Genomic DNA, 17,436 nt, shown 5'->3' with positions numbered 1-17,436 from the left:
TATTTATAAGAAAATAGTTATTCGAATTCACTCTATTCATCATCATCATTTCCTCCTCTTACAGCAGTCGTCACCGTGCTCACGATCCAGAATCAGGAATATTTTTACACATGAATCTACGCACGTATACGTGTAGGCGAAAAGAAACATCTAGGGGAAACGGGACAGATCAGGATGCCTGGGCGGACAAACAGACAAGAGAGATTGCGGCACGATGCGCATACATATGGTACGTAATCAGCGTGTGTGTGTGTGTGTGTATGTATTCATTTGTCTTTTAGTATGTATTACGTATGTATACCTCTGTGTATATATATATGCATTGTGAGTGCGCGCGCGCATACGTGCTTATGTTTGCGTATGGAGTGTATAATGGTGGTTCGTCACATTTAAAAGGAGTATTATAGTTTGTCCCTTAAAAAACACAGAAACTCGAGTCTACGCTTGGCAGTATCATGAACAATTCGCACGCTCGAGTATCGTCAGAGAACTCGAGCGAACGCACGTATTTTATATATATATATAGATGTAATCTATATAATGTATATATGTATATACATATATACATATATATTTTTTTGCATTTTTTCTTCTTTATCTCATTTTTGTTAATGCTTATGATATCTTTAGATGTCGCCAAATAACGCGCGTGGTAGTACTAGTAGTAGTAGTAGTGTAATCTCCCCTTACTCTTTATATTCCTCTCTTCCTTTTTTTTTTTATTCTCCCCCCTCCCTCTCCGATTGTTTTATAATTACATTTTAATCGCCTGTTTGCAGCAGCATTCGAGAAAAACGACGATTACGACACATTTAAACAATGAGAAATCGACGTCAACGGTTAACGCCCTTGGCAGTGATCGTAGAATTGCATGTAGTTTTTCTTTCGTTCGAATGTATTTATGTCTGTGCTATGTGTACGTGTACGTGTACGTGTTTGTGTACGTGTGCGTGCGTGTGTATCCTCTCTTCCTCGCGCATTCGTCGTCGCCCTTTCACTCGTACTCTCTTGCATTCCTTCTCTCTCTCTCTCTCTCGCTCTCGCTCTATCTCTCTTCGTTCTCTTTCACTCTTTCTTTTCATCTCTCAGCTCACGCTACACACGGAGTAACGTGTGACCGGTTTATGATTCGTCGAAGGATGCGGTTCACCTTGATTCCCGCTGGATCTTTCAACGTCAAACTTGTTGGAGAGAAAACATCGCCTCGAGGGGCCAAGAATTCTGCATATCTCCACGACGACATCTGTCGCCAATTGCGTGAAACGCGTTAGACGTTGCATCGGAAATCATGGCGAGGGCCGACGCGTGTATGTAATGGGGAAAGTCCCTCCTTGATTCAAGTTCTAAACGCTATGAAACAAAAGAGTGTCGATGACGACCTGCCGTCGACGGTCCGTGACATTTTTTTCCCCCTTTTCCCTGCGTTCCAAGATACAGACAATCGTGATTCTTTCGAAAATTTGTTCGCCGTTCTCCCATATACACAGACTACCACCTTCCCCCCTTTTTATTGCACGATCTTTCTCTTTTGATATTCAGAAACATTCAGAAGAAAATCACTGTCCCACCTTCGTTTGAAACGTTCAAGCTCTGAAATTTAAAACTGGATCAATCTCGTCTGTCGACTATATGCAGGGTACTTTGTTCGCTTTCCTCGTTGAAAGCAATCAAGTTCCCCAAAAGGAGTCTCGAGTCAGTCGAGTGAGGTCAACTATACGAGTCAAGTCTAATCTATTAAAGACAAATTATAGAGTTAGTAACAGTTTATACAAGGCAAACTTCAATAAAGTGGCAACGATTCATAATAATACAATATAATGTAATATAATTCTAACAATTGAAAATAGGGTAAGAAACAATAAAACGTACCGTGAGCTTGACCAATCCAAACAAAAGCTCGATTGAATGTTTTACGATTTAGTCTCTATATACGAAAGAACAAGTTTACATATCCTTCAACAATTTAATCGTGGGTATCCTTGTGAGATAACCACTTGTATCGAATCGAAGGGAAGTAGACGATTTTGCGTGTTGTCCTCGCGTGCGGTACGCTTAAACGTTAACATTTTTAAGGACTCTAGAGCCCAAACGAATATTCTTTTTTTTATATTTTAATGATCGTTGATCCGTCTACGATTAACGACGTTCAAACGACAAATACTACAGATATATGCAATAGGCAATGTCGTTGCGATGCGTGTTGCGCTTAAGAAAAATTTTCCTTCCATTTTCACCGACTATCCTCATCGTCAACTCATCCTTTCCCGTAGCAAAAACGACGATATCCGAAAGCACTCGTTGTTAGTAGCTGCATGAGTGTGTTTTGTAGTACAACAAAGTACAGGTGTCTGCAAAATATACGCGTGTGCAAATGTACGTCGGCGTGCTGGTGTCTTTGTACAGATCCTCTTCATCTCCATTCGTTGATGCGCTTACTTTTCTTTTTCGTCGATCATCCTTTTCACTTCCACTTCAATTTTTTCCCACCAATAGACATCCAGATTCTCTACTTTCGTACCTTCGCATCGATCGATTCCAATTTCCATTTCCAAGATAAAGATAAGATTCCAGCGATGCCTTGAGACGATTTTCGAGGGGGGGGGATACATTATCGTATTACTAGTATTGGAGTGGATTAATTCAAAATGCAAGCGACAATCACGTTGGTGGCGATGATGGTGATGATCCGGCTGATATTACACTTAAGATTCTCTATTTTATCCGAAGCTTCGCCCGTCTCGTGCCATCACAACGCACTTCTCTCTTCCTTCTGCGGTGTGGCAGTGTCCGCCTTGCGGCATTTTGCATAATTTATAGATCTTTCCTTTCGTCTTTGTAGAATTTATGGGACGTATCGACTGCCCCTGTCCGAAACGTGTCGATCCGAGGTTATCGAAGGCGTCGTAAAATAGTGGACGTAACGATTGGATGTAACGATTATTGGATCACGTGACTCGTGCACCGTTGCCGATTTTCGAATGTTTCAAACGTTTGGAATTGTTTTTCAAACCGCCCCAGATAGACACGATCGGAGAGAAAAATGTTACTTAGATTACACGTAACTTACTGCATGGATTTTTCTTCGTCTTCCTCGATATACGATAAGTATAACTGTACAATAGTAAAACACAGCACGTCTATAGGATCTTACTATTTTGTTCTAGGCAAATTACTAGTAACTCGTTCTTTTGTCCAGATATTTCCGATATCATTCATCACTAACGTTATATCCCTTTTCTTTTGCTCTTGTTTCATCTCATCTCGAATGATTAATTTTTCACGTTTACATTTGTCGTTAAAATAAATACATCGCCTTATTTATAATTAATTTCAACCACATTGTATTTTCTTTTTTTTTTTTTTTCTTCCCCCTTCAGAAAAACTCCGCCTCGTGTTAATCACACGTTACGTTAGAATTTACGTTTTTTTCTTTTTTTTCTTTTTTTTTTTTTTTTTTTTTACCTTTTTTTAAATTTGCTCGTTTAACTTACTATGGAATACAACTGCATTATGATCAGTTAATAGCATAGAGTTACAGTGTTACAACATTAAGAATCTTAGTGTACAGTGTGGCTCACGTATATGTGTATGCACAGGTATGTCTCTGATCTTTCCTCCTTATTTTTTTTTTCCAATTCTTCTGTGAGTAGAGTCTCTCTCTCTCTCTCTCTCTTTCTTTCTCTTTCTTATCATGTCTTTGAGTGTACGTGCATGCGCGCGTGTACGTGGTGTGTATATACGTGTACATACGTGTGTCTGTCATTCTCGGTTCGTGTTTGAGAGTCAGCTGAAAGTCGATCGCAGAACTATCACTACGCACGTCTGTCTGCTGATCAGAATATTCTTAACGCCAGTTTTTCCATTTTACGCTTCTTCTTCTTCTTCTTCTTCTTCTTCTTCTTCTTCTTCTCAATTGATTGAGTGTGTTGTTTTATTTATTCGTTTATCTATTTATTTATTTATTTATTTATTTATTTATTTTTTTAATGCTAGCATTGCATGTCCAAAATATCGGTCGAAAATCATCAACTTTTCGAAGCCCGCTTCTATAATTCTCATCTTCAGCTGAGATCTGGCGCGACTCTGTTCTTCCGCTTCCTCCAGCAAAGAGATCTTTCCTTATTAATTATTCCTCAACAATTTCTATCAAACTTTCCATGAAATTCATTTCTCTTCTTTCTCCTCTTCGCTCGGTACTTTTTCTCCTCATTCACTCCCACTATTCTCATGCATCCACGTGTATCTCTTCTTCACTCTCTTGCTCTCTCATCTTGCTCTAAACGCAAATTTAATATTTTCATACACTCGCTCCCTCTCTTTCGACCTATCTCTCTCTCTCTTTCTCTCTTTCTTTCACACACACACTCTCTCCCTCTCTTTCACTCTCTTTCTCTCCCTCGTTCTCTCACTCTGGCATAGATTTACAATATTTTGCTCGATTTTTGCTTGATTTTTCATCTTTTTTTTTTTATTAAAAAATTAAAACGGACGGTTAAATTTTATGGTTTCGTTTGTCGGTGAGCCGATGTCCGCTGCTGAAGGCACAAGGCTTTGCACTTGAACTCGGTCACCTAGCCTAGCTTCACTGACTTACTACGACCTACTACCAACTAGCCTCGCTTACTTTTACTTTACTTAACATTGTCCTACATTGCTACCGCGCTTTTGTTCTCTCTCTCTCTCTCTCTCTTTCTCTCCCTCTCTTCCCACATCCCATCGCGCAACCCCTTTTCATTGCCATCATTTTTCGCGAAAAAAGAAAACTCGGACGCGCGCAAATGCCAAGCCTCGTCTTCGACATCTTGTTCGTCGCGGGGGAAAAACCGTTCCAACCGTTCCCTTCCCATCATTCTCACCTGTCATCTTCATCCGATCAACCGGCGCATCTCTTAAACCCATCACTCTTTAATTACAACGTCTTTCCTCGTATAAACAATGTACATGCTAGCAATATATTATTATGCTATTTGTTGTGATATAGACTCTATGGTATCATTATGTATAATCGTATCGTTTGTTACTTTTTTTTTCTTCTTTAATCATCATCATCATCATCATTTTTGTTTTCTCTCCGTTCCCTCGATACTTTCGCACTCTCGACTCGCGTATCGGCCGGGCCAGATCGCTGCTCAACAGCTCAAACCGGCCTTCCCTTCCCTTCCCTCCCTCCTCTACGCAATTCCTTGCTTTTCAGCGTTTCACATTTACAGAAGAGCGCGATCGATCCCGCCTGTTCTACATTCGTTACAATCACAACGTGATTACCCTTTCAGTCGCAACTCGGCCGAAAATCGCGCACGCATACGATCAAACACGCACTCCCTCTCTCGCGCTCCGTCCCATCGACTCCTCTCAGCTCATTCATACCAACGCTCGTCGCCCCCTTGAAACGCGCCCCGCCTTTTTAGCCGCTACCTTATACATTACACATTATACATTTACATTTATCGATTCCGGGGGTAGCCAGGTAGAGAATATAGTAATATAATAACGTAACCGGTAGGTAGCTCCTTATTACAGTCTCTGTACTGTCTCTACGTATCACAGCCTGGGTGCCTCGCCACTGCCTTCTTCGGTGTTCCTCCTGACTTGGTCGTGCAAAATATCATCCTCCTCCACAGCGTCTAAGCTCCACATCTAAAGCACTGCCGAAAGCTGCCGCAGCCCCCGTTTTAGCACAGCTTTACGAAGCCGGTGCAGAGCCGAGATAAGAAGGTAAGAAGCGAATTCTCGATCGATCGGGAATTCTTCGATGCTGCTACTAGTAGACGACACCTGTCTACTACTCGGGGTAGGCAGTGGCATGGTGGTGGCGCACTAGTACAGGAGGTTCTCCACGTCCGCGTACCGCGCCTGCCGACGATTGCGCTGCTCCCTTCGGTGTTCAGCTTCAACGTTCCGGGCGCCACGCGGACTCGCGATGAAACAACACTATTAGCCGACGGGGATCGGCTACGGGGGAACTAGGGTGTCACGTCCCAGATCTCGGCGAGGAAAACTGGCAGCTTTTTATTCTTGAACTTGAGGCTGAAGCACATCTCGCTGTTCTGGTTGCCGAGGGTCCGCAGCTCGGTCAACACGGACAGCAATCTCGCGAACACCGTGCCGGGATTCGGTCTGCGCCTGTTGTCCACGTATGCCCTTAACGCCTCCAGATAGATCTCCTGAATCTTCTCCACCTTCCAGCCTTCGAGCAGGTTCGGCCTCTCTGCAAGAAAACAGGGGAATCTTTTCTTTGTAGGCTGGAATTGTCCGTAGGAATCTCGACGATCGGTTAGTCAGTCAGTTTCAACGATCCAGCCATTCGCGTGCGATCATTGCGACGAGTGCAATAGCAATCCTGCGCCTCGAATGGAATCGTAACAGGTTCTAGCAGGGTCTACGTACCTGAGAATATGACGATGGCCGTCAACAACGCGTACTCGGCGTTGTTCACTTTCATGGCGTACATCTGCCGGCAGAAATGTAGCAAATCCTCGATCGTCTCGCCCATACCTGCCACGGTGTAGCTGTCCTTCGTGTAAGGCTGATTATTGGCGAATATTATGCTGTCCGTCTGCACGTCGTACTTCCTCGCCATTCGAAGCATCATCACCTCGCTGGAGCAGGCCTTGAGCAGAGCGATCTGGTCCTCTCGCATCAGCTCGTCGAAGCCTGGTAATCTCTTCGAGAACTCGACGATCAATTGGACCGTAAGGATCGTGATCTCGGTGATGTGCCTGAACTTGTAATCACTGATATCCTCTCCTTCCGAGGGCTGATTCTGTGAATCAATTCGTAACAATTTACGATCGGCGAGAGAACCATCGAACCGACCGTAGACAACCGTAGAAACAAACTTACCGTGATCCTCTTGAGATCCTCCTCACTGGGTTGCTCGTACTCGTTCTGGAAGTACACGAGCCTGTGTATCAATTCTTCCTGCTCGGGGCTGATCGGTTTCACGTAGCCGTAAGGGCTGACCGGCGTCAAAATTCCACTGCTCCCGGACGTGGACAACGACTCTGCCTCGGCCGGCTCGATCTTAACCCCCATCTGGTCGCTCCGTATTCCACCACTGCCCGGGGAACCGTTCATCGTTGTACTGTTCGGCTTGTCCTTTTCCTGCAACACAACCGTCCCCTCTCCATCCATAAACCGATCCTCGACTCGATCGAGAGAACGAGAGGGGAAAAATCTAACGATTCTCGAGCAGGATACCTTCTGCGCCTTCTTCTCCTTGCGCTTCACGGCGCACTGGTATTCGGGCACCACGCACTCGGGCCTCATCCCGACGGTCAAACACTTCTTCAACCTGCATTCCTGACACTTGCGCCTCATGTACATGTCGATCTCGCAATTGTTCCCGTATTTACACTGGTAGACCGCGTTCTTCGTGATGCTCCGCCGGAAGAAGCCCTTGCACCCCTCGCAGGTGAGCGCGTTGTAGTGGTAACCGGAGGCACGATCGCCGCAAACCAGGCACAGCTCCTCCTGCTGCCTCGGGGTCGGTCCCTTCTTCTTCCTTGCGTCGCAGCCGTCGCTGCCTCCGCCTCCACCCCCGCCGCCGCCGCCGCCTCCTCCTCCTCCGCCTCCTCCACCTCCGCCTCCGCTGCTCCCATACCCGTTCAAAGAGCCAGGCTGCGACAACTCGTCCCTACCTGCCGACAACACGTTCAAAATTCCCGTCAGATACGAATTTCGAGGTATTATTGTTGTTGTTGTTGCTATGAAAATTCTGGTTCATATGCAAGCGCAGTTCCGTAACACGTGTTACGGCATTTCTTCTCGGACAGATACCTAAAAATATTGAATATCTAAAGGGGATAATACGATCCCCCCGTTGTCCTAAATTCCATCAGTAACCCGATCTCCCCTGCGTTCCATAAATAGGTGACATCTTTTAAACGTTCCAGTAAACTTTATATATATATATACACGTTCTTCCCCGAATTTCGAGGCTATTCAATTTACCAGAGATCGAGAAAGCGATGACAAATTTTCACGATTCGAATTATTCTCGAAACTAAATTATTATTGGCGAAACGTGCGGGTGACTTGGCTCCAGTGACCTACGTGGCGACATCGTCTCTATTGCCCCGTTTATCTGTGAAATTCGTCGAATGGAACGCCGCGCGGTGGAAGTCACGGTCGGTGAAAGTACGGTGCTGCGCCCTCCAACAACGAGGCGAGGAATCGTCGCTGCACGAAGGAAATCGTGCGCGGCCGATCTCGTCCGAGATTCTCGAAAATGTTAGCTCTCTGTTCGAAAAAATCCAGAGAAAATCTACGATTCTAAATATACGTATATGCGTTCGGGAGGTAGAATTAAAATTGGAGGGATTTAATTTCGAACAGTTTTATAGTTCGTTTTATATTTCTCTAGTTGGAGATCAGTCATTGTGAGAATGAGATATTTTAAATTCGAGAAATATATATATATATATGTCGGTTGCTAAATATAACGGTCCCAAGACCTGATACCGTTGATCGCTTGACTGATCAAAAATCTAGAGAAGATCTACGATTCTAAATATACGTGTGGGAGGCCAAGTGTGGAGATTAAGATTGGAGTAGTTAGTTTTGATTAGATTGGATTAGGAAAAAAAAAAAAGAAAGAAAATCTCGTCAAAGAAATTTTTAATTCAAATTACTATGTATTAACGTTGGCCAGTAAATATATAACTGTTTCGAGATCGTTGATGACACGGTCATATAATTCTGATCTGCAGTTTATTAAAATAACGCATAAGTTACTCGATTGATGCTTTTACGTATTTGTTATTCACAAGTTGTAATTGTAAATTCCATTTTAATACGATCACTTTTCAAAGTCGTTAAATTTCTCATCACTTGACGCTTCAGCAAGGAAGATGATTTGAATTTCTCGAGAGAAAAGCAAACGTGTCTCGTATATATATATATCTATATATCTTTCTCGGCAATTCCACGAAGAAGAATCTGAAGACGGGTTCCTCGGATCACCCGGAAGTACTGATCACCGTGAAAATATCCGCCTGGAACACTGAGACAGTGACCAGGCTACATGGTCACTCGGTTATTACCCCTTCTTCTTCTTCTGCAGACTTTAGTCTTGCAATCGTTTCCCTTCTTCCATTTCTCTCCTCGAGACTTTCCTTTATTTTTGCAGATTTTTTCGTGTCGCTTAACTTTCTTGATAACCGAGATCTTTTGAAGATCTTTCGTATCTTCGAAAAAAAAAAAAGTAAGATCGCAAGATCGTAATTATATAAATTAATTCTCCTTTATCACAGTTTCGTGATTGAGGTTTTTATTTTTGGTTTTTGGTTTTCAGAACGATTTAAAAATAAATAAATTCGATCGAAGAAAAATTTCGAAAACAACGGTTTAGCAACGTTTCGGATCGATCATCTGGAGAAATTTCAATTTGTTATTAACGTTTCCTACGTCTTAAGATTCGTGATTAAGATTATTAACGACAAAATATTTTTCTGGTCGATAAATTGACAACAAAACCTCGTCGAACGATTCTTGGAAACGATTCTCCGACGATTCTGTTGCATCGGAGAAACCGAAGGCCGATAAATTTATTGGTACCGACCTGACACTGGCACAAAATTGATACCTACGCCGGTTTGTGTACATATTAGCAAGTAGTACATAACGATTCTATATAGAGCGAGCAGGGCATCATTTCAAATGCCCCAAACAGGTTTCCTTGCTACTTAACATTGGCTCGCTGTTGGTATTCATGCTAGTTTCTGACGCGGAATAATATTATCAAAATATAATTCGACGTTTCTTGCAATGATCAACGAAAGTTAAAAGAGTTAATATGCTGATTTAACGATCATTATTGAAAATTTAATGAAATTCTCTTTCCCTCTTTCAATGTATTTTTTCTTTTTTTTTTTTTTTTGCGTTTGAGAAATTAAACGATTGATTTATCGATAACTGAATTGCAAGTTTTCTTCAAGTATTTTATTTATAATCGTTTTGTAATTTAAGTTATTCAAGTTTGATAAAAATTTGATATAATTTTGATTCATTTTTTTAAATTATCGTAATTAAGAAAAAAGAAATTCTAATTTAAATGTATAATCAGGAATCGAAATTTAAAAGATTCATCCTGTATGAATAATCTGCAAGAATCTTTACAGCTATCCAACTGCTGACCTTGACACTGACTTCTTTTCACCAAGCCTGTGTATTTATAGAGTGCAAGATGGAGAATCATAGTCTGGGGGGCTCGAGGAAAGAGTCTGGAATCTCTCAGTGTAACCAAACAGTTTGAATTCATGCGACAACGACTTTTTATCCCGAAATGTACGAAACACTTCTCTATTCGAAGAGTTCCTTCTCCGTCTCTTAAAATGTTCTCTTAAATGTTGGAACTTGGACGAATAATATTTCCATTCGTAATGGTTAAATCTTGCTTAGAATTTGAATGGCAAGCAAAATTTGATCGAATTCTATCTTTACTTATTCAACAATGCCAAACGTTCTAGATTCCTTCCTCGAATTCCTAAACAGAATTTCGAGGCACTCCGAGGCACTAGCATACCACGCGAGTTCGATCATACGTGCAATGGCGCAGTGAACTCATCTGGAAGTTTATTTTAAACCCGTAACACGAAATTTCACTGTTCTCGCTTCTCTAAAACTTACGCGAACGTTCAAACCGACGAGTGTTCAAAATTTCAACAAAACTCTAAATCATCGTCTTCTCTCGCTTACTTAAAATAACTCGACTCGAAGATCGACACCTTGTAGCTAAAACTACGCGAGATCGATGATTACGATGTATAATAAAACCGATCGAAAAAAAAAAAAATACAAAATGAAGCTATCCAAAGGAAAGAAGAACGGATAATAATCCTACAAAATTCAACCGCGATAGCGGCTTTTATTATCGCCCATAAAAGGGGAGGGGGAAAAAATTTCTTCTCGGTCATCGAAAGCATCGGAAGCAAACGTAGCAAAACGACGCGTAGGAAACTCGATATCGCAGAGTGTCGGTTTCTCCAGAATCTGGAGGACAATCTAGCAAGTGTAGAAGCCTCCGTACAACCGCTATATACGACTCAACGTGGCCGCTCGCCTTCTATACTCTATACGCAGCAAAGTTTCCGTGCTGGTTAGTAGCTCTCTCACGGCGGAGCAGTGAGCGGCCTTGACTCTGGCTGGATGCCTGTGACTGTGTAGCCGCGCAGGTACCACTTCTACACGCGTGCACGTTCCTTAGCACGCGTCCTTCTCGATCCTGCTGGCCCGCCTAACAGACAGCGAGTCTTCGCCTCTCTCTCTCCCTCTGTCTCTCTCCGTCGCGCAACTGCCTCCCACCCGCCCCGCTCCTCCAACACACGGATCCTCCTCTTTCCCTCTCGCGTCTCCTTTCGCCTGCTCGCGTCTCTACCGATCCGTGCTGTCGCTCTTGCCAACAGAGGAAAGCTAAAACGGGCCAGTGAGCACTGCTTCTTGCAGCCGAGCCTCTATTCCACTCTCCTTCTTCTCTAGAGGGAAGGGGGGCAAGGGGGGAAGGAGGCGACGAGAACGACGTCCTGGGATAGAGTTCCTTCTTGTTGACTGGCAGAACCGAGTAACCAGAACTGCTATTCTTTGCGGTTTTTGGCGGTTTCTCATTCACACCCCAGCCTTTCGCATTGCACACCGGCTTTTTAAGGGGACTCTGGTCTTCAACCGGACTGTTCTTCTTCTTTTGTTTTCGGATTTATGATTTCGCGATCGGAGAAATTTATCGGATCGAGGGGTTTTTTTTTTTCTTTGAGAGTCGCGCAACTTTTTAACCAAGTTCTTTCTTCGAAGAGAGTTCGCAATGACAATGTTTGGCCTCGAGAGTTGAAATTGGAGTAGATACGTATTTTCGATGAACGTGAAAATGGATATGATAAAACTGAAGGGGGGGAAAAGAAGAAAAAAAGTAGGAATCGATCGATCGACCAATTCTCATCAGATCAGAATTTTAAGAACGCGCGTTCCAAAAATAGAAGAAAGGAGAGGGCGAGGAAACTTTTTCGTTAAACACGTAAGCGCGCGCGTACGGGAAGAGGAACAGGATCGAGGACGAAGCGACTACGACGCTGGGACAAGATGGACGACTAGCGGCACATCGCTCTAACGCCACTGACTATCATTCAGGTCTCCACGGAATACACGCGCGGGCAGAGCGCGTTATTCCAGCCTTCTATTTCATTCTCGTCACATTTCTCGTCGCGACTCTGCTGCGTATCATTTCGACATTAAAATTCATCGCACGCGCGCGCGCGCGCTCATGATTTCAGCATCGTCACGGCTACCACGGCTAAAATAATATTGGGCGAATTATGAAATTCGCGTGCAACGATCTCTCGGAATAATCCACCTTGCGCGGCTTCGTATCTCGCCTCCAACTCCTCCCGTATAATTTTTCTTTCTTATCTCGTTTTCTCTCCTTCTCTACCCTCGGCGCGAAAAAGTCGCTATTTCATTTCGTTTTATCGACGCGCCGGAATTTTATGAGGACGTGTACACAAGCCACGCTCTCACAACAACAATTCTACGTGTTGCAAAATACGCGTGGAAACGAGAGCGCACGCGACCTTGCCCTACCCTCCTCTGCCCAGTCCCTTTAAATGGCGGCAATCCCATCGGTATTTCCATTCTGCACGATACACACACACACGGACGATGTAACTAATGGATGTCATATCCGGTCACGGTATTACGATCAGATAAGATCTGGGAACAAAAGGAAAGATGTGGCCAACACGCGAGCGGCCATCTTCGCAATTAGATAAACATGGGCGCAGTTGCATGGGAAAAAAAAGAAAAGAAAAGAAAAATTCCACTCCCATTCTGATGTCGAAAAAATTATCTAGGAAAGAAGCTCGTTCTGACCTCAAAAAAAAAAAAGAAATTAAAGATAAATTTAAAAAAATCCAAGACGGAGGATCCTATTATATCGGGGCTCTATTGTTTGTTCCTCGTAAAGGTTGAAAAAAATCGTGGATGGAAGAGCGGGGAGAGACAACGACGGAGAACGGTCACACGAAAACGCGCACAGGAAATCCGTGAATCACCAACGACGAATTTATTTTCGTTGGAACGAAATCCTACGCAACCGTGGACGACTTTGAAGGCCTCGAAAACTCATTTCGTATTCCCGGTGGGCCGCTCGCCGTATGTTGAAACTTCACCCGCGGCTCTTTAACCCACCTCGTCTTTCCAGATTCCGTCGAAAATATTATTATATATATATATGTGTGTTCTCCACTAATTTCCCACTTTCGAAATATTATCCCCCTCCCTCCGTTCCTTTTTACCTTTCCACGCGCGTTTTTTCCTTGGAAATTGATCCAACCTGGCTTCGTTACTCTCTCCGCGTCTCGATATTGACACGATTTAATAAACAAGCAAGAAACTTTTATATACTTTTATCTCGTAAAAAAGGAAGGAAGAATGGTTTCCTCGAAAAATTCGAAATTGGATCACGGGAAAGGAATCGATCGATCGTGTCTGGCGAGAAAAATGTCTGGAAAGCAACCGGTGTTAGGTTAAAACCGATCATTCCCCTCCCCCTACGAATAATCCTCGAATACGGTGAAACGGACTTTAATGGAACAAAATGATTTCCAAGCGTTTCATTGCAGCCGCTGCTAGGTTCAGCTGAGCGTGACACTGGCTCTGGCCACGATAGAATTTATCCTTGAACTAGAGTGGCGAGCTCGAGCCACGACTCTTCCTCGAGAGAGAGGAGGAGGAAGAATATCTGCGCGCGACGCGAACAGCGACCAATCCTTGGATATGTACTCGAGAGAGAGAGAGAGAGAGAGAAGGTAATGAACGTCCAAAACAAATGATTTACCGCGCCTGTTTCGGTTATCACCTCGGCCAGCTGGAAAAATTTACACGTTTCGGTCATGGATCTTTCCGATTTTTCTTATCGCCTTCCACCAAGGACAAAATGGCGAACGAACGATGCAAGCGGGTTCGTTAGGCGCGCTATCGTTATTGGCTTGAGTACCCTACGAGCTTTACGATCCATTCTGATTTACAGGTTCCTGTCACAGATCGTGGACAGTCTGTTACGCGAAAGTCGCCACGCGGACATACCGGATACGGTACTTTTACCGGAGGGAATACCACCAGCACAGAGAAAACGCGCATACCGACCGTCCATCGTCTCAGGGTCTCCCAACTTGCCACCTCTTCCCCTCTAAACGACAGCTCGTCTCTTCTCAACGCGCTTCGATCGAGCCCGATATTTCAACACGCGACACCATCTGTGGTGGTAACGAACGATTGTAGAAAAAGAAAAATTCGTCCCAGTTGGAAGGTGGATGGAACGGGTTGAATAAACTACACGAAACGCGCGTCACAGGCGACGTCGTCGTGAAAGTAATAAATGTGACAAGAACGTACGATTAATCACTCTCGCGGGTGTCTCACGCTTGCGAAACTTGGTCTACTTGGTAAACTTTGGTCCTGGCGTTTTAAGCTTGGCCCGTTGCCAGCGTGACTCATTTCCAGGTGAAAATGAAAATTCGCTTTTCAGTTTCACCGATCATCCAACGATTAATTGCGAAGAAAAATTCGTTCCCTCCTTCGACTGACGTTTCGAAGTCGCACAGTTGGAAGTTCGTTTGTTCGAGCAGAGTCGTGCGTCTCTCATATCCTTTTTATCCGTTTATTTATCGGGCTTGTAATAATTACGTTCCCTCGCAGGCACAATTGGAAAAGAATTTCGTATCGAATTAAAGAGCTATTAGTTGGCTAACAGTTGCGGAGTTGAAAAGGTGCGAGCGGTTGAAAGGAGGATCTGCACGTCAGAAGCGAAAGAACAAGCATCGTTGTGCTGTTCGACACAACAATGTTTGCCGAAGGAAACAATATACGCGTCCGATTGACGCGGAATGGCATTCGCGAGATGCAGTCTGCAAGGTCTGAATATAGACCGGTGTATTTTAACCCTAGCTACTCTAATTACTCCCTGCTTGATAGCCAGCCAATTCCGACTTATTTTCACCGTCATTTTCTCGCAAGTACCTTTAACGTCACTTTTCTCCCCCAACCCCCCTCAGCCCCTCCCTGCCCCACTTATTAACGCATCCGATCAATCGAACCCTCTCGTCTCGATTTCTCATGCAGCATAACACGATGTGAATAAAACGAATAAAATAGCCCTCCAGTTCGTTCAGAAAAAGAAAGGGAAATACTTGAAACGAATGACTCGTTTGAAGAAAATGAAAGAAGATTCTCTTCGATGATAACTCAATATACATTTTCCTAGGGATCCATCAGATGGTTGAGAACCGTCGTTTCACGGGTTGATATCGTTTCCCGTGTACTACGTGGCTCGTTACCATTCCTTACACGATTCACCGACACACGCGCGCTCACACGCCATTCGACGACCACTGACGACGACCCACTTCCACCGTCTGGCCGCTCGTTTTGTTGCTTCAGGTTTAATTCTAAAGTAGTTTTCCCGCGTCGAAGGAAAAGTTGCTACGGATCTCCAACGGCTCGAGTATCCAGGGAACGCTCTTTCCCCCACCCTCTGAAACTCTACACCGATCTTTCAGTTCAGTTTTTTCTCTTGCGAGGCGATTGGCTAGGGAAGGAAGATAGCGACCAGATTTAAGGCGATATCGAACGATTATCGCTTGATAAATCGGTACGATGTTAGTCTAGCGGGAATATTTGGATTGGAGATTGAAAATAGAGTAGCTCTTTACTCTCTCTCTCTCTGTTTCTCCTCGTTCATTCGAATTATAAAAACACTTTCGACGATTTCTCTCGAAGAAAAGAGGAAGAAATAAAAAATCAAAGTTGGAAACCCAAAGTTAAACCCGTTTGGATGACGAAAAGTCTTGGAAATTTAAACGAGAACTTGTCCCATTACGCCACAGTTTCGGGTTCGGTCGAACTCGAGATACGCACGTGGATACCTCTAAGCGGGGAGACCTCGATTTAGAAGGAAGGGAAGAAAGAAAAGGAAGAAGAAAAAACTCGATCACCTTATAAAGTACAACCTGATACATTGGATTATCGTCCTTTCCTTCCACGCGATCGAGTCTCTTCTTTCTCGAGTGAGAGTGACCTACTGACCTCTTCCTGCCTTTTTCTCTTTTTCCCTCTCTTACCCCCTCCACACCTTAATTTGGCCCTTCCCCTCCCTATCTTTCTGTAACCTCTTATTATACGTGCTAAGAAGCATCTCGTGGTGGAATGCGAGTGGAGAAAGAACTCGATGAAACGGATTTTTTTTTTTTTTTTTGATATAAATCAAGTTAAAGATTCGATTAAGATTAAGAGGTTGAAGGAATGGACGAAAAGTTTGAAAAGAAAATTCTGTTGAAATAAATGATCGAGACGAAATGAATTAAAGAAACAACAACTATATGTATTTTATATTTTTACAGATGAAATTGTCTCGTTTAAACTCGCTTTCTAATAGCAATTTATTAACGTGACAACAAAGAAACGATAAAAAGCGAAAGACGCGAATTAAATCTAAATATTTATGTCGGCTGGTAATTTGCGCGGAAACGAATTAACGCAGTAACGTTACGAATCCTTGAAATTGTGCATCTTCAAAAGGTGCAATTTACGTGTAATTAGCATCGTTCGAATCTCCTTTAATATAACTGTTATTCGCTGCCTATTGTTAGTCATTTTACCCCGAAAAATACACGAAGAAGATTAGGAACGAAATCGTTGCACGCACGATCGTGTGTGAAACGTTGAAAGCAAAAAGAAACAAAAATAAAAGAAGAAGAAGAAGAAGAAGAAAAAAGAACGTCTTAAATTTACACATGAAAATTTAATTTTCATTAAAAATATTTATCATCTTTTCCAACGTGCGAATAAATATAAAGGAAATAAATGACTAATGAATAAGGTAACGATTTACATAGTTATTTGAGTAAAAATTTATTTCGAGGATGCTTATGTGATTAATATAATCGGATGATTAATACGGGAAAAAGTCGTGGAATTCACGAGGATTCCGTTTCGAAGATTTTAAAAACGGATATTTCTATTTAAATTTAAATATAATGAATAAAAGATTAAACGCTTAGATATTAAATTAACGAGTATCGACAGATTTTTTTCTTTTTTTATTATCGGTAACTTAAATAACAACTTTTGAAAGCATGCAACGAGATTTTGATCAATCAAAATTTTTGCCAACGATATTTCGTGAAAAAAAAAAAATATTGTCACGGTTCATTCCCCTCGAGCGTCGCAGACGTGCGAATTGGACGAGCAAAGCTTCAGAAATTAATGAGACTCGGGCAGAAATCGGCGTCGAAAAACGTGCAAAAATTTTTGCGGCTGCGTCGTCCTTTCACATTCCGTGTCGCACAAATACGGCTAGTTCTCTGGAACTTTCCTAATTACTTGCAAAGAATCGCGCGTAATGATTGCAAATTACGAAACAGATCCTCCTACTTTGGCATTTATTCTTTT

General features: G+C 43.0%; 1 protein-coding gene across 4 annotated transcripts in view; it reads right to left on the bottom strand.

Moving 5' to 3' along the window:
• Positions 1–4,347: 4,347 nt before the first annotated feature.
• The window catches only part of LOC107996454 (ecdysone receptor), a 107,914-nt gene continuing 94,825 nt past the window's right edge, over positions 4,348–17,436 (bottom strand). For all 4 annotated transcript variants that reach the window (XM_062078770.1, XM_062078769.1, XM_062078768.1 and 1 more), the window contains 4 exons: positions 7,201–7,640; positions 6,844–7,104; positions 6,388–6,763; positions 4,348–6,208 (listed from right to left, as the gene is read on the bottom strand). In XM_062078770.1, the coding sequence (XP_061934754.1) occupies positions 5,964–6,208; positions 6,388–6,763; positions 6,844–7,104; positions 7,201–7,640 (1,322 nt within the window). In that variant the 3' untranslated portion in view covers positions 4,348–5,963. The remainder of the gene's footprint in view (positions 6,209–6,387; positions 6,764–6,843; positions 7,105–7,200; positions 7,641–17,436) is intronic.

Source organism: Apis cerana, linkage group LG8, assembly GCF_029169275.1.
Source record: "Apis cerana isolate GH-2021 linkage group LG8, AcerK_1.0, whole genome shotgun sequence".
NCBI classification, from domain to species: Eukaryota; Metazoa; Arthropoda; class Insecta; order Hymenoptera; family Apidae; genus Apis; species Apis cerana.
The sequence above is the reverse complement of the archived record's forward strand: the minus strand, read 5'-3'. Positions and strand labels throughout refer to the sequence as shown.